At 42.4% G+C, this 27,878-nt stretch overlaps 1 protein-coding gene across 1 annotated transcript; it reads left to right on the forward strand.

Annotated features, from left to right (window-relative positions):
* Window positions 1–14,629: 14,629 nt before the first annotated feature.
* CCL20 (C-C motif chemokine ligand 20) lies at window positions 14,630–16,271 on the forward strand. Its single transcript, XM_009286688.1, has 4 exons — window positions 14,630–14,711; window positions 14,980–15,094; window positions 15,871–15,948; window positions 16,244–16,271. The coding sequence occupies exons 1-4, from the start codon at window positions 14,630–14,632 to the stop codon at window positions 16,269–16,271; spliced, it is 303 nt and encodes a 100-aa protein (XP_009284963.1).
* Window positions 16,272–27,878: the final 11,607 nt, after the last annotated feature.

The following is a 27,878-nucleotide window of genomic DNA, read 5'->3' on the forward strand; positions in this document are numbered from 1 at the left end:
ATGGAGATGGCCCTATAGTCCTCTTCAGAAGATCCTGTGGGACTCACAACAGCGAAGGATGCGATCTGAAATGTACAGATTTTCACAAAAAGTATGTACCTAAGAATCTAGATCCATGCCCATCCCAGTCCTACAACATATAGGTCTGGAATGAGGGACATAGTAGTTACTTAGGAATGTGACCAATACAGTAGGAAAACAATAAGTTTGTAAATAACAGTGAATTATCCAATAATTTCAGAGGAAGGCAGCTTCTTAGTTCATAGACATTAAAATGGCACAGTAACTTTAGAATAGGGAGATATGCGTGAATAAGAAAAACATACAAAATTCCCTGCTGGGTCAGATGAGTTGCCCAGCTAGGCCAGTATTTTGCCTTCATCCTTGGCCATGTTTTGCAGCCTTTTCGCCTCCTACTCCTCAGCACTCAAAGTTACAAGGCTAGTGATGATAGAGAGGCCATCCCTGCCTATTGCCTTTATCATTTGTTTGTCGACCTCTTGTCCATGCATCCACGTAGTCCTGCCTGGGACACTGCTGTATACTCCTGTGAGTTTTTGTGATGTATGTGAAACTAATGCGTGAAAGGGATGTAATAATTCCTTTTGGTGCCTTCCCAGCCGTCAGTCACTGTCTGACACTGATTCCAGAGCTATTTGGGTTATATGTCACTGCTTGTTTAATTGAACCCATAGCTACAGGAGGTGACAGCCCATCTGAGAGGAGACTGGGTATACCTGCATTCGATTCTATTCTCTAAGGGCTCTTGCTAAAATGCGGAGAACGTCTGTTGAAGTGAATAGCATTACTCTGGGTTTGCATTGGCTTAACAGAGGTAAGAATCCAACTCAAATTTCTCGGCACTGAAAAAAAACCCCAAACTACGTTTTTCCTGTAATGTAATAATGAGAAAGAATGACTTAAGTAACTTCCAGTTATTGATATTTGTTTTTTCTGCTTTCAAATCCTCTTTTATCCTCTATTAGCTGTTCTTTCCACACCCTAGTCCATCTCTTTTGTACCTGAAATTTCATCCTTCTTCATTGATTCACATCTGAATGCTAAATGGAAGACAGTAAAACAATGATGGGCTTATGCAAGTTTTTGGTCAACTTGAGCTCTATGTCGACAATAAGCTGCCTGCAGCAGAGCTTAGTCGCTGGGTTTGAAGGGGACCGTGCTCTTTACGCTGAGTTTGAATGTAGTCTGGTTGGAAGCAGAAATGTTCTTCTGCTTGGAGGGTGGGCTAGAAGACGTGTTTATAGCTGGCATCCCAATTCTGTTCAGGTGGGAAAGGGAAGACTCTCTAAGACCTGGAGAAAATGTGAGTTTTATAGTAGTAGTGTATCCTAAAGAGTTAGTGCAATATGGTCTCTAAGGTATCGAGACAGGGAAATTCTGAGGAGAGAAGGGGAAGGAAAGGCAGTAAGAGAACAAGACTGTAAACCTCTGTCACCCCGTACTTTCTCCTGCATCTGCTGCCCCTTAGGCTCGATCCTGGTATTATCTCTGGTACTTCATGGGATGGCACCAAGGCTGAGAGCCTCACCTCGGCTATGTGTGGTACGTCTCTCTCTTTCTCAAACTGTCTGGTGGGGTGCTGACTTAGGCACTGACTGTCAGCTCCCAAATCACATCTGTTTCCTGACACCTGCCTAACTCAGGAGAAGACACTTTGCAAATCAAACTGAAGGCTTATACTTTTTGAAGAATGTGTACTGTACTCCCTTAAAGAGTGATAGCAAAGAAAATTTACCGTGGCTAATACCGGAGATTTTTCTCAACTGGTGGTCAAATACAGCCCATGCACAGAAAGGTTGCAGTGGCAGTTATGAGGATTAAACTGTCTCTTTGTTGGATTCCTCAGACCCAGGAGTATTCACAGAGCAAGTTCACTTTTTGATTTATGGATGAGCAGATCTTAATCTTTCCTCATGCACTACATGCCCGTTTTGGGAACGAGCTGCCATTTGCAGTCTGAGCCTGAACCCCGTGCTGCGTGGGTGAGGGTTTCTGTAACTCGCCTCTCAGCTGAATCTCACGCAGGGATCCCAAGGTGGGGAGACATTCACATGCTGGGCTCGAATGTTTTTCATCCGAGACACTTAAATGCTTATGCAAAGTCTAGTTTAGAATATTTAGCTAGCAAGTTCTAAGTGCATTACTCCAAGGGGTAAGTTAGAGAACATATTCAATCAAACTAATGTTTCAGGTACTTAGTTTAAATGTAGACTTACAAGTACTTCCTTGCTAAAAAGTAATGACATAACCTTATTTTTCACTACGCTGCTACTTACATAAGGCTAATGCCCTTCCTTTTTATCCAGTCACTCTTCTTATTCATGTCGCTAGAGTGCGCATTGCCACTTGCACAGTGCAGGGTGGTGGCTGCTGTGTCATTAACCACCACTCTGAGACACTCTGGGGGAGATTCTTTTTTTTTTTTTAACAGGCGACATTTTAGTGATGGCACGCTTGGATGTTTGCATAAGTAAGGCCTGGAGCTCTTTCTATAATGTGCTACCAACACAGCATGGAGCACGTAGAGGTTTTGTGATGAGTTTATAAAGACCGGTTGAACCTTCTTTGCTTGCAGAACCATGCTTTATGTCCCCTTTTGTACAATGCTAACTTTGGGCCAGTGCTGGGTTGAAAGGAGTGCTTTACCCCCTTAATCTCCTGTTATGGGCCAGAGAAAGTTAACTTCAATATCTTCAGCTTTCTGCAATATAAGTCACTGGCTGGATTTTCTCCTCTTTTTGGTTACAGTTTCATTGTTGAATTAAATGTAGGTGACGGGTCAACACCTCCACAGTTGTGAGAGGCCAGGAAGTAGCACCCAGTTTACACTGGGTGTCGGGAGCATTGCCAAGACTTGACATGGATGTACGGCATCCCTATTTGCATCGCAGTGACCTGCATTGCAACTCTCTGATTTACTCCACGTCTCTTGCGAGAACCTGTCAGAGACTTTGGTAGGTTTCCAAATAAAGGTGTTCCACATTGTCTGAGGACCGGCTTTGTTAGTTGAGCAAGAGCCCCCTTTTACTTTCTCACTCTGATTGGCACAAAGCACGCTCTGGTTTCCCAGCTGAGGGGTGCAAAGCAGTGTGGTCCAGAGGAGCCACAGAGCCGAGCCAGAAAACAGGCCAGCATGTGGAGGTATCTGCTGATACTGTTCTGCTACAAAATTCATTGTTCAAACTGAAGCTGTTTTGTGGGCTTTGCGCTATCTTCCTCTTTGATTTATAGGTCTGAGAATGCGGGAAAATTAAATTTTAACATTTTCAAACTTGGTTTTTATGGTTCAAAACTACTTTTGAACAAGAACAACAAGAAAGGAAAGAAAATCAAGCAAGTAAGTTGAATAGATGATAAAATTTCCAGGATTGAGCAGACAAATGATAACTTATGTATGGTCTCCCTCTTGGCATCGGGGTATATTTTAGCCCTAACAGCCAAATTTATTTCTGTCACAATTGTACCGATAGCAAAATACTGTCTTGAAACTTTTAAAACAGTGAACTGAAATCCAAAAATAGTGTGATACGAAGTTTCCTGGAAGTTGGAGAAAGTCTTCCTGTTGCATTCAAAGAAAGTCACAGCAGGGCAGAAAAGCTTACAGAAGAATAGGTTATGCCTTAAGTGTAGTTCCTTTTGTTTTCCCTACATTTTGCTTCCAGATCCGTCAGCGCAGCACAGGAACTACTACTTGGTCAGTGGGATTCTCTGGGGATTTTCCTTTTCTTCAAAATTTTGTGGTGGTTGCTGTAGGGCCGCAGCTGACTTTTGTGCAAGTGCTGGCTGTGGGTGGGTGTACTGGGCTCTGGTTTCCCTCTGCCCCCCACGCAGTATGCCTGTCAGCTCTTCTAATGGCATAGAGGCCACCAATGTTTAAAGGAAGAACAGCGGTTTGGTATTTCTAAAGGTAGGTTTCCAAATAAAGGTGTTTCACATTGTCTGAGGACTGGCTTTGTTAGTTGAGCAAGATCCCCTTTTTACTTTCTCACTCTGATCGGCACAAGGCACACCTGGGTCAAGGCAACCCCTGGTATCAATCCAGGCTGGGGGATGAAGGGATTGAGAGCAGCCCTGCCGAGAAGGACTTGGGGGTACTGCTGGATGAAAAGCTGGACATGAGCCAGCAACGTGCGCTCGCAGCCCAGAAGGCCAACCCTATCCTGGGCTGCATCACAAGAAGCGTGGCCAGCAGGTCGAGGGAGGGGATTCTGCCCCTCTGCTCTGCTCTGGTGAGACCCCACCTGGAGCACTGCGTCCAGCTCTGGAGCCCTCAGCATAAGAAAGACATGGACCTGTTGGAGCGGGTCCAGAGGAGGGTCACAAAAATGCTCAGGGGGATGGAACACCTCTCCTGTGAAGAAAGGCTGAGAGAGTTGGGGTTGTTCAGCCTAGGGAAGAGAAGGCTTCAGGGAGACCTTATTGCAGCCTATCAGTACTCAAAGGGGGCTCATAAGAAAGATGGCGGCAAACTTTTTAGCAGGGCCTGTGGCAACAGGACAAGGGGGAATGGCTTTCAACTAAAGGGGGGTAGATTTAGACTAGATAGAAGGAAGACATTTTTTACGCTGAGGGTGGTGAAGCACTGGCCCAGGTTGCCCAGAGAGGTGGTGGATGCCCCATCCCTGGAAACATTCCAGGTCAGGTTGGACGGGGCTCTGAGCAACCTGATTTAGTTGAAGATGTCCCTGCCCACGGCAGGAGGGTTGGACTAGGTGACCTTTAGAGGTCCCTTCCAACCCAAACCATTCTATGATTCTATAAATGATCCTGGCGAGAAAGAAGTGGTTGAATTTTTGTTGTGACTGCAAAGCTATCTTTCACCATCACTTTAAGATTGTCAGTGTGGTTCACAAGTTGGCTTTGAGCTCTTCACTTCTGCAAACTGTGGTTGAGAGAAACACATCTATTTTCTGTGGGCTAAGAAGAACATTTTGCTTAATACTTCCTTGATATGAGCTATGTTACATGTAAAAATGAAACCATCGCTTTCATAAAGTACCAAATGTTCTAAAAGTTGTGGCCTGTTTTCTCATCAGTGCCAACCACAGATCACCCCCATGACAGCCATGAGCTCCACATGACCAATAAGCCAGCCAAAGTCCACAAGGCAAGTAGTCTCTGGATATAGAGCTTGTGCCAACTCTCGCTGATTTTTTTTCAGTAGAAATGAAAAAACTCATCTTAATTCAGTGCAATCATTGTTCAGCACTGTAACAATAAATGAGTAAAAATCACGCTTTTAGGAGATGAGGAAGAGAATAAAAGAATCTATTAAGCTTTACCTTTAGAATTTGGAGGGCATTTCAGTCACGGATGGATGCGTGTAGTATGCATATCCCAGCACCAAAAAACCCCCAATATCTCCAAGTTTGCTACTTGATGATTGGACCTGGTGACTTTGCCATCCTATTTGTATTTTTTGTAATGATGCTATACAATCTAATTCAATGTGCACTCTTAGCTTCTGCTTTAGCCTTTCTTTGATTGCATGCTTTTTTCATCTCCAGTTAAATAACAAAAATGAAATTATATATAGGTCAAAGAAATCTCATTGAAATTGGTTAATACTTTTAGTGACTAATGGTGACTTACCATGGATTGCCAAAGAGATGAGAGGAAAAACCTGAAAGGATTTCTAATTAACTTTCCGTGTTGAAAGATCACTTTCTGAGGCGTGTTCCCTTTTACACTTACCCTAACCTCCCATTAGTGGCAGATTTTGCCCTGTCGTCATGGACAGACATCTTGTTTCAGAGATGCAAATTTGCATTTGCACAACTCGTGTGTGTAGGAAGTTTCAGCTCAGCACCTCCGCTCTACTCTTTTTTTTTTTTCTCCTTTTTTTGCCCTCAAGGTGCATCTCATCACAGACACTGTGGGAGACTTTGAATCATTGCAACAGCCCAGGTAAAGTCCTGCTGGAAGAGTGTTTGTCACATTTTGACAAGTGCACATAACTAGCTGGATGCTTCATTTAATGCTAAATCTCTAATGATTATTTGAGAGAGACTTAAAATAAATGCATCATGCTGCCAGTGTTTGCTTGAAAGTAAGAATTCTTGTACTCATATGTCCTGGATTCTTCTAATATCTTGATTTCTTGCCATCTCCGAAGAGTTTGGATAATAGAGTCACCAAACACTTGCAGTGTACTAGGGAGGGGTTTTTTTGGTCTTGTGGTTTGGTTCCCTCCCCCACCCAACAGTGTGTTGGGTTTTGTCCCTTTCATGAAGAATAATTTTTTTTTTTTTATGTGGTCCAAGCTTTTCTCCGTGTGCCTTCATCTTCCTGTTAGTCCTTTCAAAGGCAGCAGTTACAGTGTATGTGTCGTATCCTGAAGCTCTGGCCCTGGTTCCCAGGTCCCTCGGTGCGCTAGGTTGTGTACAAACATGAAGAAAAAAAGGACCGTTCTCTGATCTGAGGAAGGCTAAGTCTAGTAACTCGAGGCAAAAATGTTCTTGTAAAACACAGTTCACTTTGGAATAGCAGATTTCTGTCCAGCCCAGATTGCTTGGCTTAACACGTGTTGTGTTTGAGCAGCTTTTCTGGCTCTGGTTATTGCAGAACAAGCCCTTGTTGTTTACAGGAGCCCCGGAAGCCTGTGAGCAGTCCTGCGTGGTTGGGAACAGCACCTTCCGTAAAGCCCTGGCCAAGGGCCTAACCAACAGGGCACTGCTGTGGCTGACTGGAGATGTCCAGTGGGCCACCTAGAGTTGTCCGGGCCAGCAATAAGGTGAGAAAGATTTTGAAAATGAGGACAAGCAAGATATGCTTGAAGCAGCCAAGGGGAACCTTGTAGAAAGAGAGGGGAAAAATGACCCTGGCAGATGTTTCCTTGATGGGAGCTAGGGCAAGACTGCCCTTGTTAGGGCCCCCAAATGCCTGTTGAGAAATCGAGAGGTGAGGACTAAGGTCCAGAAAAGGAGTTTTAAGATATAGGAGGATAAGAAAGGCAGTATCTCAGTTGTGTTATGCAAAAGAACCTGTAAGAGTTGGGATGGAAGGACCCAGGGCTGTGGTTTCCTTGGAAAAAGAGCAGGACTCTTGGACAGAGGGAAATCCGAGCTGGCTGGTTTGGGCAACCATGGTTTGAATCTTCCCCCAGGAAAGTCCCTATAAAGTAACTGAGTAGTGCTGAAAAGCGATAGTGATTGCAGCACTTGCCTTGAGAAAGCCTGTGTCCCTGGCTACTCTGCCAATGTTTGTGATGCAGCCACACAATACTGTTAACTAATATTTCTTAAAAACAAACTTGGTTTTTGTTTGGCAATCCAAAATAAGCAGGTGTTACTGGATATTGTTAAGCTAGTCTTCCAGTAATACACGACAAAACGCCAGCTGTGTTAATCATGTACTAAGTAGTCCAGAGTGATAAAGTCTATATGTCAGGTGTGACTTAGTAAAACCTTCAGTCAATGAGGTCTCTTGGTCAACTTAAAACTTTACCACTTCATGTCACTTAGTTCTTCTTTCTTCTCTTTTCTTTTTAGGGTTTGTTTTATTTGTTTTAGGTCAACTTGAGGAAGCAAACATAGAACACGAGAGAAAAAAAAAAGCTTCAGATTTTCTAAATTTTTCTCTTCTATTTTTTAGATAAAACTATTCACCATGTTTCAACTGAATTCATGAATAGCTTCAGTCCACCTAAAACTGCATTTCTAATGAAATTTTTAAGTCCAGATTTTTTCCCGCCACCTCTATTTTTGTCTACTAATTGTCAAAATCTGGAAAACGTCACACATCTCTCTCATGGAATAGTATCTTTTTCTCCTCTTTCTGAATTAAATATTTAAGTGCAAACCCTCACTTGTTAGTACTGGAAGGCGCCTTGATGTTCAGGCTGTGGATATTGGCCCCAGCCACTCTCCTTTTCTAGATTTTCTCTGGGATCTGTACATCTCTGGGAAACTCTCAGCCACACCACAGCAGTGGAGAAGCACTGACCGACACGCGTAGAGGTGGTGAGGTGGGGGCTATAGAAAACTGGAAGCTTCAGGCTGAGTTTCAGTGGGGTTGTATGATGACTGTAGTGCTAAAAGGTTGCTGACAGCTTTTTTTGTGAAGATTCCAGGATGTTAGACCATAGTAAATCACATTACTACTTTTTTTTTGTAAGCGGGTCCCTTTTTGTCTGCAGATGACACTTGGTGGTTTCAGTCCCTTGCAGGAGGTACGTATTGTATCCTCTCAAGTGATTCCTTCCCTTCTTCCCCGCCTTTGTAGAAGTTATGCAGAAAACTGACACTTCTCGACTTCTTTAATGGTCAGAAACGTATTAGGCAAAATGATTCTTTTGTTGTGTTTATTGTGCCTGAAGGCACATACGAATTTAGATTGGAAGGGAGATAGAGCTGTAATAAAGCAAATGTAATGTAACCTAGAGCTCAGCTTGGTAGGCAGCTTTTAGTTGTTTCTTCTTTCGACTATTACTTTCATCCTTCTTCCCAAACCTACAGGTTTTGCCTTCAACTCTGAGAGGTCCATTTCTATGAAAAGGTGGTTGGCTACCACAAGGGGCTATAGACGGAGTAGGGTGAATTTTGAAAGGGAGAAATCTGCCCTCAGAACACCAGATATTCAGCTCCTGTATGTACGTAGCAGCAAGAAACCAGCAGTGCTAGGATGGATGCTGGGATGTTCACAGCAGATGCACCAGTCTCCTCATAACCTGCACTTTCGATAGATCAGAGGTTCATTTCTCTCAACAGGCATATAATTTGTCCATAATTGCATCAAACCAATGTCATTCAATAGTATTTCTAGATCTGTTTCTTATTAAGTGCAATGTGTAATTACTGAAAATTGGTTTCTTCCTTCAGATAAGGATTTTTGTCGGTCACGCAAGCGTTGAACTGTATGAAATCACTGTATTGCATCACACCTTCTAAAGCTCCAGAGATATTGAGCAAGTTACCTGTGGAACTTTTGTGCTTGGGATTTATTATGTATTTCATCATCAGGGATTATGCAATGATTAAATCCCCGCATTCGGCCCCGTTCATTTGAACTAGTGCCTTCTCCTGCCCTTTGCTCTGTCAAAGGTGTCCTAAACCATTGGAAATTACAGAAGGGGATTTCCCCTGTTCGGTTCTGTCCTTCCTGGTTGATCAGCTGTATTGCTATAATGCTTTATTTTAGCAGTTCGGACAAGGGCAGTAATATGTAATCAAACAACATCTCTTTGCGAGGATGAATAAAAATGGAAATTTTGATAAATTGCTGCCAGTCAATTAAAAACTGTCAGTATGTTTCTTGTCTTATTGTAGGGGATAGGTAAAGATGTTCTAGGCAGCGTCTAACATCAGGGTAGGTAAGAGATGGTTTGTCTTTTGGTTTTTGGTTGTTTTTTTTTTTTTAAATCTTTCATGTGTTTTTTTAGATCTAAACCCATAAAGAAGTGACTATAAGCTGTAGTCTATCAGTCAAATAGTTAATGATTATAAAATTCCTTCTCTGTCTCTCTTCAGAAGTTAACAGAGTGTTTTAAGCCTTGTATGACTGTTTTGGGATCTCGTAGCAGAGCTGCATAGTCAAATAGATTACCATTGTGGGGCCACAGTTTCAAAGCATTTCAAACTGTTTTCCAAATCATGTACAGTTCTGAATTTCCCGTGCGCGTATGGCTTCTCACACGCAAGAGTTTGCATGAAAACAGACGTAGCCTTATTGATACAACTCCACGTCTGCCTGGAAACCAGGCGGTCTGCTTCTGTGCTGCACCTCAATGGGGAGAGTGATGGGGCAATCCCATCCCCCAGAAATAACACCCGTTTTTCCTCTGGTACAGGGCTGTTTATCAAGGTTGAACTATTAAGTCCCTTTAGCACTTGAGACTTTCAGCAGGTATTTCTGTGAATAAAAGCCCTTTGGGATAAGAGAGAGGAAGCGTATTACCAGGAGACAGCAGCCTGGTGGCCAGGGAAAGAGGGGACAGAGAGGCTGCAGCTTTGCAGCTGGCGTCTGAGAGCAGCCTGACTCCCCGGCTCTCCTCTAACATCCCCAAACTGCTCAGAACTATTGGTTTCCCAGTATTACCTTGGAAAAGGCTCAGTTTTCCCTGATGCATTTCCTCTCCTTTCACAGCTCTAACTGAACGGCTCTACAGCACTGGCATCTAGGTTGTCTTTGTCTCATATTTTATAATACGTACAGGAGGGGGTTGGCCTGTTCCCTCTGGCCCTGGAACAGAAGGGGAGGTTTAGAAGAGGCTGAAAACTTTTGTCAGTCTGCGTTTCGGCACTTTGTCTTACTGTCAGTGCAGCAACAGGGAGGGAGAGCAGGGTTTGTGAGGGGATCGGAGGAGGGAAAACAGGAGCGAGGGAAGTTGAGAAACTTACGGCAAAGGAAAGTCGAGAAGAGACAAATAAGTTAGGAAACTAAAAGAAGAAAAGGAGAGTTAGACATGACAAAACCAGAAAAAATAATGTGACCTTGACCGTGGCTTGGGAAGGAACCCAAGTATAAGATCATGCTCAGGGCAGAGCCATGTCCAGTTGAGGTTTGAGTATGTCCAAGGGTATTCAGACTGGGCTTTCACATCCCTTCCTGGGCAACCTGTCCCAGTGCTTTACCGTCCTCGCTACGAAGAGGGTTTTTCACTATGTCTGATGAGAATTTCCCTTTTCACTACTTATGGCTGCTTCTTCTTGTGCTTCGGCTGTGGCCCTCTGAGGAGACTCTGGGCACAGCCCTCCCCACGCAGCCTTGCGGGCCCCAGGGCAGGGAAATAATGGCCTCCCTTGACCTGGCGGCCCCCTCGCTGACCTCCACTCCATGTGCAACCTCCTAATTGCATCAGTATTAGGACACTAAACGCGATGTATTGGCCCAGCAATGACCACCCACAACTGGCCCATGAGCAGACTGAGGTGCTGGTCGCCACCCCGGAGCCCGGCGGCCCGGTCTTTCACCTGTGTTGCAGTCCCCTGTCCAGTCCATATGGCCCCATTTGGTCACGCAGGTGTTAACGGAAACCAGGATGAAAGTCTCATTGCGTCAGGGTGGACAACAGTCGCCGTCCCCTCCTCTGCAGAGAATAATCACTTCCCTTGAACACATAAGCACCTCCCTGTTTTTGTATTTTTTGCCTTCTGTTTGCATTATGGACTTCTAATGTAAAGACTGATAAGATATGGTTATAAGTCGTATCAGGTCCTAGCAGGCAACTTTCTTCAGCTGTTTGCATTAAACCTTTTCTGTGGGGTTTTTTTTTTAACTACTTTGTGCAAATAAACTGAAGGTACTTTGTACACACCAAGTGCAAATAAAAAGGACAGTGCTCCTGAAGTTGAGGCCCTCCTGATGGCTTTTGTTCTAAATCTTAACCTCATTTCCTAAATCTAAATCTTAACCATCTAAATCAAACAAACCATGAGATAAAATGAGTACCATGAGCAAGAGTCCCGCTGCGACACGAGGCACAACACCAGCCATGGTCTCTAGTGGGAACCAGAGGTGTGATGAAAACTGCCTGAGGGCAGAAGTATGGGGTGAGCACTAAGTGGGTGATGCCAATGCTCTGGTATCCAAACTGCTTGTGCTTAGTTAGGAGTAGGCAGGGGTGTCAAAGCTCAGGTGAGAAGATTCTGTCCAAAAAGCACTGAATGGAGAAGAAATAGAGCTGTAGAGTCAGAAGGGAGACTAGAGATGCAAGGCCACCTCCGTCTAGATAACAGTATCAGTAAGCACAAGTTAAGGTGTAATTGCCTAGGAAATGGTATAAGAAACACCAAAGTTGGGTGTGGGTGTAATAGGTTTGGGATCAATGAGGAAGAGGGATTAGGGGCGAGTTGTTTATTTGGGGGGAGTTTGGGCAGAGGAAAGAAGATGCAGGGGTGGTGAAAAGGTGGGTTCAAGAAAAGGAAAAAAATGAGGAATAAAGTATAAAATGAAGAAGGAGAGCAAGAAATGGGAGGATGTTGTGAGAGGAGGAGCGCGGCTGCCTCCAGGCAGTGGTGAAGCCGGCCTGTGGGCCCAAGCTCCCCGGGATGCTGGGGGCAACCCCTGTGGACAACCCACCGGACATTCCACCAGGTCTGTGTCTGAAAGACAGTGCAGGAGGGGGAAGTAGGAAGGGATAAACTTGTGAGGAAGGATAGACTTGTACCTTAATACTCAGTGCAGGAGGCAAGGCAGCAGAATTGCAATTTAATAGCACTTACTAGTGATTTTTCACTTTTCTTTATAATAATTTAACCAATATATTAATGTAACCACTGTATCAATACTAATAGTAAGCAATAGAATTGCAACTCAATATTACTTGAAGTGATATAATTGTGAAGTAATATTCCTGCTAATAGTGGTGTTTTTATTAGCCAATTAAGGTATTAGCTTTTTTTTAAAAGATGCGCTGCCTAATCAATAAACATTATAATCATCCTAATCAGTTACGTCTCAAGTCTCCAAACTAATGGGGGAGAGGTGAACTTGGGGAGTAACAAGTACATTAGCAAGACAGGAGACAAACTGATCTCTTTTTGTAGAAGGCTTTGTTAGCAATTTTTAAAATTATGGTTTGCCTAATGCTTTTGATGTTCTTGATGCTAATCCATGATAAGAAGACACGGTTACTATCTTGACAATCTTAGAGAGTTCTCTTTCTAAAGTAGCTGGATACTTTCCTAGTATCGACACTAGAGTGAAAGGGGAGGGTGGAAGTGGAGGAATGCGGGTTGATAACCCAATGCCTGATTTTCATATCTTCTTAAAGGCAGTTGCTTGATAGAGACTGGATGGTGTGAACTCCTGCTTAAAAAATAATAAGTAAATAAAAGATCCCAGGTTGTTACTGGACAGCCAGTTAAAAAAAAAAAAAAAAAAAGTGGTGTTAATGGGGAAGATAGAGAATTGCTTATTGCCAACCTGATGCTTCTTGATACCTGTCAATCTAGAAATAGTTGTGATTAATATTTAACTACTCCTGTCTTCATAGGAAGGAAAAAGCTATCAAGCCAAACTTCCGTCATTTCAGGTGTTACCGTTCTAGTTAGCTGTTTTGTAGCACTGCTTAATGCTGACAGATACTCCTTAAAACAGTTCAGAAATAGCTGCATACTGAGAGCATTGGTCTTTACGTATTTTTATGGCGTTTCACCATGATCCATAAAGCAGTTACAAAAAGCAGCGTACCTCAGGGCATGGGATCTTGACTGCCTCCTCCCCTGTCCCTTGGCCAATGGCAGTGGCTCTGAGGAGAAGCATCTCCAACGTATGTGACGCCATGCATGCTGCAAGGCTGCTTATAGGTACCCCAGCCATACGAGCTTCCCTAAATTCTGGCTATTATATAGAGAAATTAATTTCTCTGAATAATAATCTGTTGTAGAGTTCAAATTTTTTACGTTTCTAGGGAGAAATAATAGGAACGCATCCTTCGTGAGAGGTACTGGCAGTCTGTGAAGAACAGAAGGTACGTAATTATGAACTGACTACGACCGTGTCCCTGAGCCCTACCTTAAGAGAAGCCCTTAAAGCTCAGGTTGCTCTATAACCACCTTGAGCTGGTAGCAGCTCCTGTGTACACCGGCTGACCAGGACGTGGCCTGCAGCCATCACGTTCATTTCACACAGGTCACTAAACGGCACTGGAAAGTAACAGCAGTAGCAGCTCAAACAGTGTACCTGCGGTGATGACAGAGCCTCTCTCCGGGGGTTTCTCCCAAGCCATGCGGGGCAGTTTTAAGATTGTGTGTGTTTTAGTTGAATGTTCAGGAGTCACAATACTCAAGTACAGTTCGGCATGGGGAAGTAACGATACAGCTATCGCTTATGAAGCAGCATTGATGCATTCTGGACAGTACAGATTCAGTAGAAAATATAGACCCTGTTTCAAGCTGCTTTTAAGCTAACTGTTTCAGATGAAATAGTTCAGATGTGTAACAAACGGGCAGAAAGTGATGGCAGTGAATATATGGTAAAAGAAACTGAAGAAACCCATTTCCATGAATACTCAATGTTGCTCACACGTCCCCACCAATACTACAGACTAGAACTCAGAAAGCAGTAATCTGGAAAGCCTGATGTTACTGTGTTGGCCAACCAGTAAATATTAATGTAGTGCTTTGGTATCTTTGCAGATAGTTACCCAGCTTCTGTGAGCATGCCATGCTGAAATGAATCTGGCTGAGTTAGGCCCACCTCCCTCTGCCCCCAAGTTGGGCTTATTAAACTAGAGCACAGCAGATACGCAGTTTCTGTAGGTAACATCGAGAGTTACCTACATTTGACTTTCCTCATTTCACAACCCACACTCCTACCCCTAAAAATACACATGCTTCACCCACAGAACCATTACCTCACAGCCTTTTATTTCCTTTTCTTTTTGGCTGAATCTTCTAACCTACTTTAAAAGAGAAAAAAAAAAAAAAAAAAATCCCCAGCATGCTGTTATCTCCGATTATAGCACCAGGAAGGTGTGCTGCGGCCGAATCGGGCATGATGGAATTTGCCATGGGGAAACCCGCTGATGACAGTGGAACCCGCCCGCGTGTGAATTCCCGCGGCTCCTGCCACCGCTTTATAAGCAGGTGGTGGTGCAGCAAGGCTGGCAGGGCAAACAGGCAGCAGCCGAGCACTCACTGGAGCACAGCAGCTGCGTGGAGTGGAAATGGCCGGCTTTAGCAGCAAGAGCTTGGTCCTGGTTTCCCTGTTGGGGCTCCTGGCGCTGCTCCTGTGCGGCACCTCCGAAGGTGAGTGAGCTCGGGCGTTCGGCCCCAGGAAGCGGTTTTCGGTGCCGCTCTGCAGCACGCCAGCCATGCCGGGGTGTGCATGCTCGCAGCTGGCAGCAGGACGAGAGTGAGGTGGAAGGGAATTGTTCCAGCAAAGTATGCTGCCTAATCCTCCTCTCCTGTCGATGGCAATCTGGATAGGCAGGGGGCTGAACAGCGAGTACCCTAGGCAGCGTGGCAGCGTGGTCCAAATGGGTTTTATTTACTTTGTCTTTTTCCTTTGTACCAGCACAAAGCAACCAGGATTGCTGCCTGTCTTACACCAAAGTGCGTCTGCCTCGGTGGGCCCTAAAGGGTTATACTGAACAGCTCTCCAGTGAAGTCTGCGATATCCATGCGATCATGTAAGTCATTTTTCAGAAGATCCTCTGTTTTTTCTGACGTGTGTTAACCTTAGGATGTCTGTTTGGGCAGAAACAACGATTTGAACATTATAAGCGTGATTTCTCTTGCTTTTTCAAAACGTTAAATTAACGGAATAAGTTGTGTATAATACCTGTAAACAAAATACATAACCTCTAGTTGATAGGGACTACTAACTCATAGGACAGCCGTACAATATAAATAATAAATCTGACTGTTTAGGAATCAGCTGTGCAAACAAAGACATGCTTCCTCTCCAGCTGAGGGCCACTCTAGCCAACACAGGGTGTTCCCTTGCCAAAACCTGTTCACAGACACATAAGCGACAAGAGTTTTCTCAATTCACAGAGATCGGAAATTTTTTTCCACAAGAATTTAGCCCTCCTGAATGTCGATCTGTCACCTTAGCTTGACAGCAACTATTCTTCTCAGTCTCACAAATTATTTCTGGCATCCAGCAAAGTTCTTCGTCCCAATAGTTCCAATAAATGGAACACAACTTTATGGTGCAAAAAATGATCCCTGAGACTGAAGCAGCTATTACATTTAAATTTCACTAGGTGTTTCTTTTTGCTCACACAGTATTGGAGGGGTTGTGGAGCATCCCGTATCTAACTGGCATTTACAAAAGCAGTTGCTATTGTTTATTACATAGAGTAGCTATGATGCATGTTTTTGACCAAATGCATCTTCACAGTATTTACTAGCAGGGTTTTCTAATGATTTACTGATCTCCTTATCATTATTTCTTTTCCAGTTTCCACACCTACGGTGGGCTGAACGCCTGTGTGAATCCTAAGGAAGGCTGGGTGAAGAAGCATCTTCTTTTCCTGAGGTAGGAATCCAAAAATCTAACTACTACTAGGCTGATGAAAACAAAGCATGTATGAAAGCCTGTTTCTTACGTCTCCTGAATGCCACTTCTGATGGCAATGTTGAACACATTTCTCTTTCCATCTCCTGTCAGACATGGCTACTCCTTTTTAGAGTCTTCTCGGGGACAGTCATGTCACATGGCCCTTTTTCTACCTGAGCTATTCTCAGGAGGTGCTCTATCTTGGAGAGAGAAACCTATAGTTGACCTGTGGCTGAGGTCATTATTTATGTGTGTCCTCTCCTTCTTTTAACAGCCATAAGCTCAAGAAGATGTCAATGTGATATGGTTTCCAGCAAGGAATTAAACACAGACGTGGCTGAAGAACCACTAGGTTCAACCTCCCGGTTGAGATCATCGTCTTGTACACTGTTGTGTGCTTACTCACCACTATCTCTGGCTTCTTTGGAACCGTTGAACTTCTTGAGTTGATTCATATTGCATCGCTGTTTTGCTTGAACTAAGCATTTTGTTAAAGTTTGTATTTTTACTTACATATGTATGTTACTAATAGGACGTAAGAGTACTATTTAGTAAGGACTACCTTAAGCTGTTGTACAGAGTATGAATTTTATTAAGTTTATAGCATGTTATTTTTGTTTTGTTCACCATGTGTAAAGTGGGTTATTTATTCTGTTTATTTTGTTACTTCTTTGGCACTGTCTTGTGCCAAAATGTTTCCTTTTAACTGTAGTTAGCATTATAATACTCCTTGAACTATTGTCAAAAAAAGTCTGCTTGTGGAAAAAATGGAAATTGGAGTTTAAAAAAAAAAAGTTAAAATCTGCACTCTCTGTGTGATATGTTTATTTTTTTAATTGAAAAAGGTGACTTCCCCTTGAAGTGAATTCCTTTGCTTATGAGCCTCCTCCAGCTGAAACAATTACACAAGTGTATTCACACCTGTTAAAGCCACCTTCCACCTTGCTCACTTTGTTTGCTCTATGGGTAGCTATGACCTCCACGGGATATAATTCCTTCCTCCTGTCCCCCCAGACAGCTGCTATATACAAAGCTTTTGCTTAACGTGAAGACCTGTTCTTAGCCCAATTTCATCTTAACGAGGCTTGAGAGAATTTCTCTTACCAGTTTGTCAATTTATTCAGGAGAAACCTTACACACATTGTTACAGGGCAAGCTCCTAGCTCATCCACCGAGAAGGATTACAATTATGGTAACACAGTCTGCTCTCAACTTAAAGGGCTACGTCTAGAGGAGAAATTTGCAGTGCTTTCCTCCCCTTTATGCGTTTCCTAGAGTATTCTATGACTTCTAGCATAACGAGGTTTTCCTGATGCAGGATCTCTTGATGGGGGTCTGCAGACACTACTGCAGTACAAATGGTGCCTGATAAAAGTAATGGGACTTCATGGAGTAGGTAGGACATGGGTGCAGGTTGAATGGGGAAGGCTGCTCAGCTTTTCAGGTACTATTACACGGCCCCCACGGACTTCAGGGATGTGACCAAGTAGGCTGTGTAGGTGTAGTCCTCACATTGTCAGCACCAGAGTCTTGCAGATAAATCTACGCCTTGGCTTTTGGTACCTGTTAGTCATAGAGATAGAAGCATTAATTTTAATTTAATTTAAACCTAAATGTAAAGCATTTTTGGTGCCCTTGAGAGAGGAGCTGAGAAGCGTTGGGTTTTTTAAATGGTGTTCGTGAGTGTAAGACTATTATTTTCTGGTTTCAAAACTTGCTAGAACTTAAGCAATCTGCTTGTGGCTCTGCAAATCTGGGAATTGGCAATTCTCTGAGGGTGAAGCTCTGAAGGAGCAAGATTAATTGGCTTTAATTTCCAGCAGGTGGATTCCATGCCCCTGATATTAAGGATATCATGTACGAAGCTATCAGCCTCCCAGGGAGGAGGAATGATGCAGCATGTTCTCTGGGGATTCCCCTAACTTCTGGGCAAAACTGCAGAGCTCTGCCTCACACTATGATTCTGTGATTCATACCTGCTAGCACTAGTGCGGGCTCCTGTTTGGGTTCAAAGAGCTCGCAGGCTAAATCAGGCACCAACAAAACAGTACGGACACAATGAATGGATTCGTGTTAAAAGCGTCAGAAGGTGAGGTTTCCCAAGGCTACCTTGGGAATAGGTAGGCATTGGTGGAGTCGCTAGTAACCAGAGCTGTATATGAACTTGGTGCAGGAAAACCTAGAGTCCAAGCTAGCGAATTCAAAGCAGGAGAGCAAAATAATAAAGTGATGTGTGAAATTCTGTGGGTGACTCTTTGTGCTCCCAGGTCAGGCCTGTTAAAAGTTTTGTCTTGCTTCTGTAACTCACCCTTCCACTTGTCAGCCACGGCTCCGTTGCCACAAAACCCCAGACGCTTCATCCACAGAGCTATGGCTCGTGGGATTGTTTTAGTTCCTCTTATTCTGGTTGAATGGTTTTTTTATAACCAACCTCACTGGAGGAAAAAAAAAATATTGAAAATTGGTTTCTATGTTGATAAGTTTGTTATGTTACTGGTAGGAAATTCCATGTAAAAATAGCATGTCCCTCCATGCATTCCTGAGGATACAAAATAGGTATTATAAGCGAGTGCTGTATCTCCAAAATCATCAGATCACAGGCACATTTTTATAAGTAACATTAAGTGGCCAGTTAAAAGTTCTGACAGCTCTGAAAATCATGACCATTTCTCAGAAAACCTGAATCCTGATTACTTTGGTGGGGCTGTTCTGCATTTGTGTAGGTAAGTTTCTTTTTCCTCTATATCTTTGGTCCTCAGCTCCTAATTCAGCACGTGCAATTTTGTTGAATAATTTGAGATGCAGTATTAGATGGTCATTTGGGGATTTTTTCCCTTCCATTTATATAATTTTTTAAAAAACAAATTATTTTTTCTTGCAACGTGCCATTGAGGCTTTCTGTTACAGCTTGGATATCATCTGGATAATGGGTGTGAGAGATTTCCCTTCAAAGTCTCAGCACAACTTCATACTTCAGTTCCGAAGTCTCCTGCTCTCGCTGTATTGAGACCAGTCCTCAGTGATTCCTGTGCCTGCTGGAGTATTATTATTGAATCCTATTTGTGCATATTCTTTCTGTGGGTTTTTGTTTGTTTGTTTGTTTGTTTTGTTGGGGGGGGGGGTGTATGTTCAGTTTATTTTTATTTTTGCTTCTTTTTTAATTGCTTTTTTTTTCCTAAAGCAATCTCACACCATTCCCAGTCAGGACATTGCAGCATTTCATTAGCTTGAGATCTTTGACAGAAAACTTTCTCTTCATATATGGAATCACAATTGGATTTACTCATTTCTTAATATTTTTTTCTCCCATTCCAGCACAAAGCAACAAAATAACTTAGCATTGCATGGACAGTGATTTTTGAAAGGAAAAGCAAACCTTCGGCTGATTAAATTTTGCTGTTAAAATATAAAACCTGCCACACCTCGTCTGCTGGGCAAGCACTAACAAGTTATTTGTTGAATTACTGTTCAGTTGATGGTAGCTCCGAACTATCAGCTGAAGACTGTTTTTTGTTCCTCATCTCTTGGGTTTTCCACCTTCCACACAAAGCGGGGGGTTGTAAAGCATGTGCAGATCCAAGAGACAAATGGGTGAAGGCCCTTCTTAGCTTGCGGCATGCATGTTTTCAGGTATATCTGAAAACCAAGCACTACTGGGCGGGCATAGTGACAAGGGCACTTTTAGCTCTTTGACAGGGGTGCTGACAATTGGTCAGTTATTTTCAGTTACCGGTAACAACAAGCCCACGTGTAACTGAACTTCACTCCTGGTGAACTGGAATGCATCGTTCAGCTGTGATTTTGTTGAGAAGTGAATCGGGGAATTCGTGAACCAAGAAGGACTTTAGGCTTATGACACCGTCACTTGATTTTAATGGCATACACCCAGCTGGGTAAACATCAAAACAATACAGATGGTCAATTGTAACAAGCCGCCTGCATGCTGAGCTCAGCTGTGTTACGCCTTGGCAGTCTTACTCCAAATACCAGGCTACGGGCAACATCCTTTGCCAAAATATGAATCATGAAAGAAGTTTTTAGTCTTCAGACTAAAACCAGCGCATTGTGTATGCTAAGTTTACTAAGCAATTACAGCTGCGTGACTGTACATAAATGGAAAACTCTGATCTATGTTCCTATGATCTTGTGGTTGCTCTGTTCTGAGAGGTGTCAGCCTTAACCGCCCGGTGTTGCAGCCCTAACTCTGTTAAAGGTTTTTAAATTGCTGTGTTTGTTCCTTCTGCATTATCAATTGCAGATAGCTTCCAGTCAAAGCTCACCAAGAGTTGCTGGCGTTAGAACATTTAAATACCATATACAATAGATACGGTGCTGTGGCTACTGTTATACATTAAGCATGGCGTATTGCTCATGTGGCTGCTACCGTAAATAAAGCCAGGCACTTGTTTAATGGTCTTTGCAATTCCTTGAATTTATAGCATTATTCAAAGATTATGCAATCCAAAATACATATTTAATGTAAAAGCATCAGATGAAATTTAGAATACTGTATGCTTAAAAAGCAAATATGTCACAGGAAAAGTAGAGACTAAAATATTATTATTGTTATTATTAAATTTACAACAGCATTTCTATAGCTTTGCTTATATGACTTCAGTTATACCCCCAAAATAAAGTAGCAATTTTATTTGTAAGCATCTGCATCTACATTTCCGTGTTCCCGAAATTTTGCTACTTCCTAACTTTAAATTGAAAACTCTGTTAATTTTTTTTTACGTTCTCTTTGTATCAAGGAGACAATTGATAGTCTTGAGATCCCCTGAAAAACCAGATATGCTCTATGTTGTGTCCATATACGGAATTGTGCTGGATACACTTACAATGCATGTCCTATACTACAGGGATTTTATCTACCGTCACGGCCACACAGCTGCACGTACAAAAGAGAGGAAAAGGGATTGCACATGGCGAATTTTCCTAGACTAACAGTGCCAGCAAAGGGATATGAAAATCCAAGGAGAGAGAGCTACCCGACCCTCAGAAGAGGCGACTGATGTAAGTTGACTTTGCACGGGTATCTATTCTGTGGAAAAAAAAGTCTGTATCTCAAGGTTCTGTTAAATTTGGTTCCTTCCCCATTGTTAATATTCTTATTACTGGAGAAGTGTCCAAGGAACGTGTGAGATGCAATCACTAAGGTTCATTAAATATATCATTAATTCCTACGTGTATTAGGAATTAATTTACAAACCTAACCTCTTGGTTAAATCTGTTTGTACGCCCTTTGGATCCAATGCATTCCAGCGTACTTGGTTTTCACAATACTCAATCTCCTGGAGTATCTTGATTTACCTAAAAATCTAAGCTTCACAGTGATTCTTTTTTCTAGTCCTCAAAATTACAGAGAAAGCCTTGGAAAACAACAGATGAACATCTCAACAGCTTTTCTCACCTAAGCTAGTTGTATGATGTTTTGATATCCGACTCGTGTTTTTGAGTAGCAGCTGTAGTAATGAAATTTAAAAGGAAGGTTATTGCCATGTTTCTTGCAGTGAATGCTACTTTCAGTTACCAGAAATTATGACCTTGAGCCACTTTTTCAGTGAAAAAAATTGCTGTTCTAGCTGCGGCTGAAGATGTGTATGTTCTTTCTATCTGGTTTATAGGGGTTTTTTTCTCCTTCACTTCTTTACTGCTGGAGATGGATGTAATGGCCCGCAGGCTTCAGAGAAGCTTGCTCAAGGGCTAACATTAACTGTTTCCTGTGCCACGGTGAGTGAGAAGACACACATAGATAGCTGTAATAAGATATCAGATACGCTCTTCTGTTAGCTGGGGGTTTCTCAGCCTGTGAAGAATACCTCACTTTGTAAGACGTGCTCTTGGTAAGAATGAGGGAGAGAGACAAACCAGCTTCTGGAAACAGGAACAGTGTGGCCCAGCACTTGGGCTCCCTGGTGAGAAAGCCTGAATGATAGGATCCATTTAATAGCTAGCTACAGGATAAAGCAACTTGGGAAACAATAAACACTGAGATAGTGCAGTTGGGGTACCATGATTAGTGAAGGCATGTACCAAAGCGTACGAAACAGAGCACAAACTATTTCTTATTTCTGAGTCAAACTTTAGGTACATTTGTGATGCAAATCGTAACTGTCTCCTCCTCTGGCCGTGTGCCCATAAGCCAAGGCAAAACATTTATGTGTAGGCAAAAATTTTACGTGTAGGATGGTCTAGTACAACAAAATTGTACTAGACTCCTCCTATATCTTCTGGATGATAAAATTTAATCAAAACATCGATTGTTCTTGAAGGAACATGGCTTGCAAGGGCATAAACTCTGTACCAAGAATTCATACAACAAATATTGAGGTGACAGTAGACAGCATCATTAGATACCAAGGGCAGAGAAACATTACAAAGCTGTAAGAAGCTACAGATTCATACCTGGGGGGGGAGCGGATAGCAAGGCGCTTTGCACCGAGTGGTCAAGCCATCTAATGAGAGTTGTGTCGGAGGAGATGGGTTCAAGTAAGTGGTCAAATTTGCAGTGAAATTGTCAATTACAGTGTCAGGATTGAACTAGTAGTTTAATATCCTTGCAGCATCATTGGTCAGGCACAAAGCTAGCGAGAACACTATAAACTTACAAAGCAGGCAAATGGGAATCTGAGGATGATAGATTTAATGTGGCAGATACATCAGCGCTGTAGAGTGAGTGGTCAGTTTGGTGACGTCAACTGTTCACTCAAAGGTGGCAGTATCTCACGTATGAATAAGCTTTGTTATATAGCTGTACTTACGGAATACAAATCAAAACGTTCACGCAAAAGTTTGTCACGCATATCTGAAAAATAATAATATTTTAGCTATATGCCTTACTACAGTGATTTCTTTTTTCAAATGTACATTTACTAGAGCTGGTTGAAAAATATGATTATGTGTTCCAGTGGGCATCGGAATGTTTCATATTGTTATGACTAGGAATAAATGGTCAAAATGTCTTTCAGAGACAATGCAAACCTCAAAGATATCTGAAATACTGCAAATCTCAAAGAGCTGCTCACTCTACAGCATCCTCCAAATCGGTATGAGAGTAGGCAAAAATGTTTTATGACTTTGAAAGTGGGTAGTGCTGTATTAATGCTAATTACAATGAATGGATGATACACATATATCTTGTTTTGCACATCCATATGAAGTACACAAAATGATGGTAAAGAAACTTAGAAAACAAGAAACACGGAGACAATGCAATAGGACTACCACACTTAGTGAAGGCACATTGTAGATATGTAGAAAACGCGGTGGTTTATGTGAAATGCTTAATGAATTTTGGCATTATAAAAATGAAATATAAAAGCCCAAATGAGTTATTTTGACTTTTTTATTGAAAACAATGGTGAGACGAACACACTTTCACTTTAATGAACCTGTGTGTTCTAAAACAAAGGGGCGTTCACTACTTATCTTTTTCAGTTCTATTGTAGACTTACTAGAAATCCTGTTATTCATCAGGAGCTTTTTGCTTCCTCCTGACTCAAAGCGGTTTGACTCAACTGTGTGTTAGGTATATGTAGGAGAAGCGCGCCTCTATTTTCCTCACTCGGTGCATCCGGATAGCTCACTGGCTTTCATCTTGCAGCTCAGACCATCTGACCGCAGAATACTTGCGTAATTACCTGATACCGTCAGCTTTGCCGTCTCGACTGGATGATACAGATACCTTAACCAAAAGGTCTTCAGCCCCCTACAGTCTGGACCGCGGAAAGAAAGATTAAAGGCATTTCTGAGTTCTTCTCAGAGAGGGTAAGATAAATATATTTTATTGGGGTTTTTTTGCATCGAGGTTTTTTTGTTGTCAGGTCTACCCATCAGCTTGGCAAGGTTAAGAGCAAAGGCTCTCCCTTAAAAAGTGGGCAGCAAGGAAAAACTTTCTTTCAGCTAGGTGAAAATTTGACTGAAACAAGTAAGAATGTATGGAATTTGCCTGACTGCATGGGATATGTAAGCAGTTTGTCAGAAATGGAAGAAATGAGCAAAGAAGGGAACTACTGTTCCTTTCTGGTACTTGTTATTATGTCACTAGGTAAACAACACGTGCATCTGGTCGTGTCAACAGAAACTTGTAGGTGAGACACTTTCTAAGCAAATAGCAACTCGTAATTTTTTATTTTTATTTTTTTCATTCGAGATGAGATAACTTTAAACTGATGAAAACAGCCATGCAAAGATGAAAAACAATCTTTGGGAAAGAGAGCACTTTGCCTGTTCTATAACACACTGTCAGCTCTTTCTCCCAGAACAGCTCTTACCTAGCGAACAGCAGCCTCCCAGAAGATCATGTTCCTTATACAAGTAATATAGTTTTAACATTTTTCATGGCTGTGGTGTCATGATTAGCATTGGAAATAACAGAGCAGAAGTGAGAAGGAGCTCTAACAACGCACAGAGAAGTGTATGTGTGTAGCGGTGTCTGTTTGGGCAAGAGGAAGCAGGTTATCTAGGCCAGAATAAAACAACCTCGAAAAAAATTACCTAAACCCGTTTAATTCACCAAGCAGAAACAAGGAAATATCAGAACACAGTCCTTCTGCATCTAACAGACCTGACAATTATGAGAAAGGACAGCATGCAAAAACTCCCCTTAGTAAAAATTCACTGCACCCATTACTAGCATAACAGAAATAGGAAGTGGCTTTCTGCATCTTTCCCTTAACTCATACTACTCTTGGGCTGGCCTTTCTGATTTGGTTCAGCATACCACAGACTGACCTACTTCAGAACAAGTGGGTCATGATACAACTTTAAATCAGGAAGCCTAAAACCCACTCTTCTCTGCAAGCGAGAGTGTGTTTGAGTCAGAAACACTTTCTTCTTGTCATCCTTCTTAGGATGGCACTTTGGTTCAAGAAAAGAGAGATTTTCAGAACCTGTGTTGGCAGGAAGAACCCAGGGTTCTCAAAAGGAAGCTCTTCATTGTAACGGTATTCATTTTGCTTCATACTGTCCAACACAGTTGTCTCCAGCACTCTAGAGAAGTGTACATCGCAGCCTTTCAAAGGCTTTTGAATATTGACTGGTAGTGAGGCTTAGAGTAGCTTAACTTTCTGCCACTCCTGCAAACCGCTGACATAAGCGAAAATGCACAGGGAGCAACTGATGTACCAGTTATCTTTCCAGGCTGATAACACCAATACTTTTGATCTCTGTACGTAAAAGCTGATTATCTCATCCAGAGATAAAAATTGCTGCAGATCCTGGATGAACGCCTCACATTTAATTTTTCTTCCCAGTGTAGATATTTTTGAACTCTCTGTGGTGCGTATGCAGATTCTTTGAAGTTGGCCTTTCATGGCTTAGAGGCTGTGTGCACTCTTTGGATGCTAAAAAATATCAGGGCAAGAATTTTGCCCCAGCAGTCTAAAAATTTTCCTTCTAAAAGTATACACTAGTTGCCCATTTCCCTCAACTTGAAAACGAGTTGCATTTCTGCTTAACCGTCAAGATTTAGTGGCATGGACTTCAGCTCAGTCTGCTGTATCATCAGAGTCCCTGCTTGTCTAGTCCTCAAGTAATCATCTGTGTTTAAGTCCCTCCCTTCGCTCCCTCGCTACAGTTTTTACCTTCGCTGCCTAAAGTCTCCTTAGGTAATCCTACCTGTGCTACGACTCTGGTTCTGTTTTGTCAGAAAGACATACCGTTAGTTACTATATATTTATTTTGCAAAGAGGCCTGCCCTGGGCGGCACGCTGGGAAAAAACTTCATCTCAGCATAGTGTTAGCTCTTTGTCCCCTGCTCAGGTGGTCAGCAAATTTTTCTAGTTACTATATAGGAACAGAGCAAACAAGGCCATTATGCCAGTGCTGCGTTGGGACAGTCCGGGTAGCAGGCACAGAGAGCTAAGAGGGATTGACTTCTGTCGTGACTCCACTGCTCCTGAATCTTCTGCTTACAGAAGCAAGGAAAGGAAGCGAGAGCTGAGGCCTGATTTGACTTACCGTCTTTCAGTGCCATTATTGCCTCTTAATACCAGGTGATGACAAGCTGTGAGGTGTGCATGTTCAGATGGAGATTTACAGCAAGAAAGCAAGGAGGGAACATGCTGAACCGCCGGGTACTGACATCATGGAGCTCCGCAGCCTTTCTACTTCCCTCTCCCCTGTTTAGACTGGGGCTGCATTTTCCCTTTCCGTGCCTCATGAAAAGCGAACAAGAAAAAGCTTGTTGGCATATGATATGCAAAACCTTGAAAAAATGATTGCTCAGGAGTATCGCAATGATCGATTCAATGATGCAAAAATAACCCTGAAGTACAGAATTGAAGAGATGCTTACTACGTAAGTTATAGCTGAACTGCAGATACTCCTCACTGATGCTGTAGAGAAGTATCAAGCCTTTAAATCTGACTAAAAAAATTAAATGTAGCACTTCTATTTGGTGTTAAGTAATACTGAAGGCACCAGAAAGGCTGCATGAATGTGTGTTTACGAAGAACAAAGAAGGTGTTAACGTAGAAAGCAGTGTCTACGCCATGTTCGTTGTTCACTTAAGTTAAAAGAACAGAAAAATATTTATATTCTGAAATTATAATCTGGGTGGATACATATTATGCTAAACAAATACAAAAAGCTGTTAAGAAACTGGAGGCCACCAAGACTAGCGGTTGTTCAAAAAGTTATTTTTGAATAGGACCAGTCCAAGTAAGTCAATTCAGTTGAAAAGCTGTTCGGATTATTTGTTTTCAATAAAAATATTTCTTATCTGCCTCAGGACTTTCCACATACAAATAAGACAAAAGATTTAAACAAACAAATGGGAATGAAAAGCCCAGAGACCACTTTGTCTCCCAGTCATGTCCCAAAGTAAATCTGGAATTGGCCATTGTATTTTACTTCCTGGCTTTCAAAAACCAAAGCACTGTCTTCAAAGTGAAGCCGTAGGGAGCCATATGGGTGGTTTTGGAGAAGTCACGTATTGTTAAACACTGAGCGGGACTGTCTTCTCTTCACCCGTTGTCAACAATGTGGGCTGAGGAGATTTGCTAAATGAAAATGGGCTCACTGCTTCCCCCTATTGATGCTCTACATTTCTGCATACAGCTTGACTCAGATTTTTAGTTCTGTTAATACATTATCTTTTAACGATTCCATGTCGGTTATCTCTTTTCAAATACATTTTTTCTTCTGTCTTTGATGAAAACAGTATTTTCATACTCATGTATCTGTCCTGAGTTTCTCTTTAAAAAAGTTAAGCTGATTAGGTTTTTTCATTTTTCGGTTAATCTTTGCCTGCTTTCCCTAATAATTGACTATCTGCTTTCCAAATAGCTTTCATATATTTGTTATGCCGTTACTTGTGGCTCTTTAGCACTCGGAATTTTATCATTTTTTAGTGCACTCTAGCCTTTGAAGATCTGATACTTTCCTTTCTATGGCATAAATTAGAAGCCCTTGCAGCTCTGTATGAATTATATAGTGCGAGCAGTTCTAGCAGATGGCATTCGGGGTAGTCAAGATGAGCTGACTGTGGAAACTGCAGAAAAGCCTTGCACTACTAAGTGAAAGGACAATAAAAGGTAGACAAAATTCAGCAGGGATAATTATAAACCTATGCATCCAGGAGAAAGCAAACCTAAGTTTGTATAAATAGTGATGGGCTTCTAGCTGGCTACTACTACTCTGGTAACACCTTGCAGTTATAATGGATGATTCTGCTGAAATAAAATAACAGCAAAAAGCCCTGAACACTGTGAATTCATAGGAAAGAATTGAGAGAAGGAAATAAAATAGTGCCATGATGCCATCTAAGCTCACGGCGACCTGCTCCCTCAAGGGAGGCCTCGGTTGCACCGCCGGGGCCTCGTCCTGCCCCAGCTGCGCAGCCACCTGGTCCAGCAATCAGCTCCCCACGCCGGGCCTCCCTGCCGCTCCCGCCGCCTGGATGA

Source organism: Aptenodytes forsteri, unplaced genomic scaffold (genome assembly GCF_000699145.1).
Source record: "Aptenodytes forsteri isolate BGI_AS27 unplaced genomic scaffold, ASM69914v1 Scaffold184, whole genome shotgun sequence".
Classification (NCBI taxonomy): Eukaryota; Metazoa; Chordata; class Aves; order Sphenisciformes; family Spheniscidae; genus Aptenodytes; species Aptenodytes forsteri.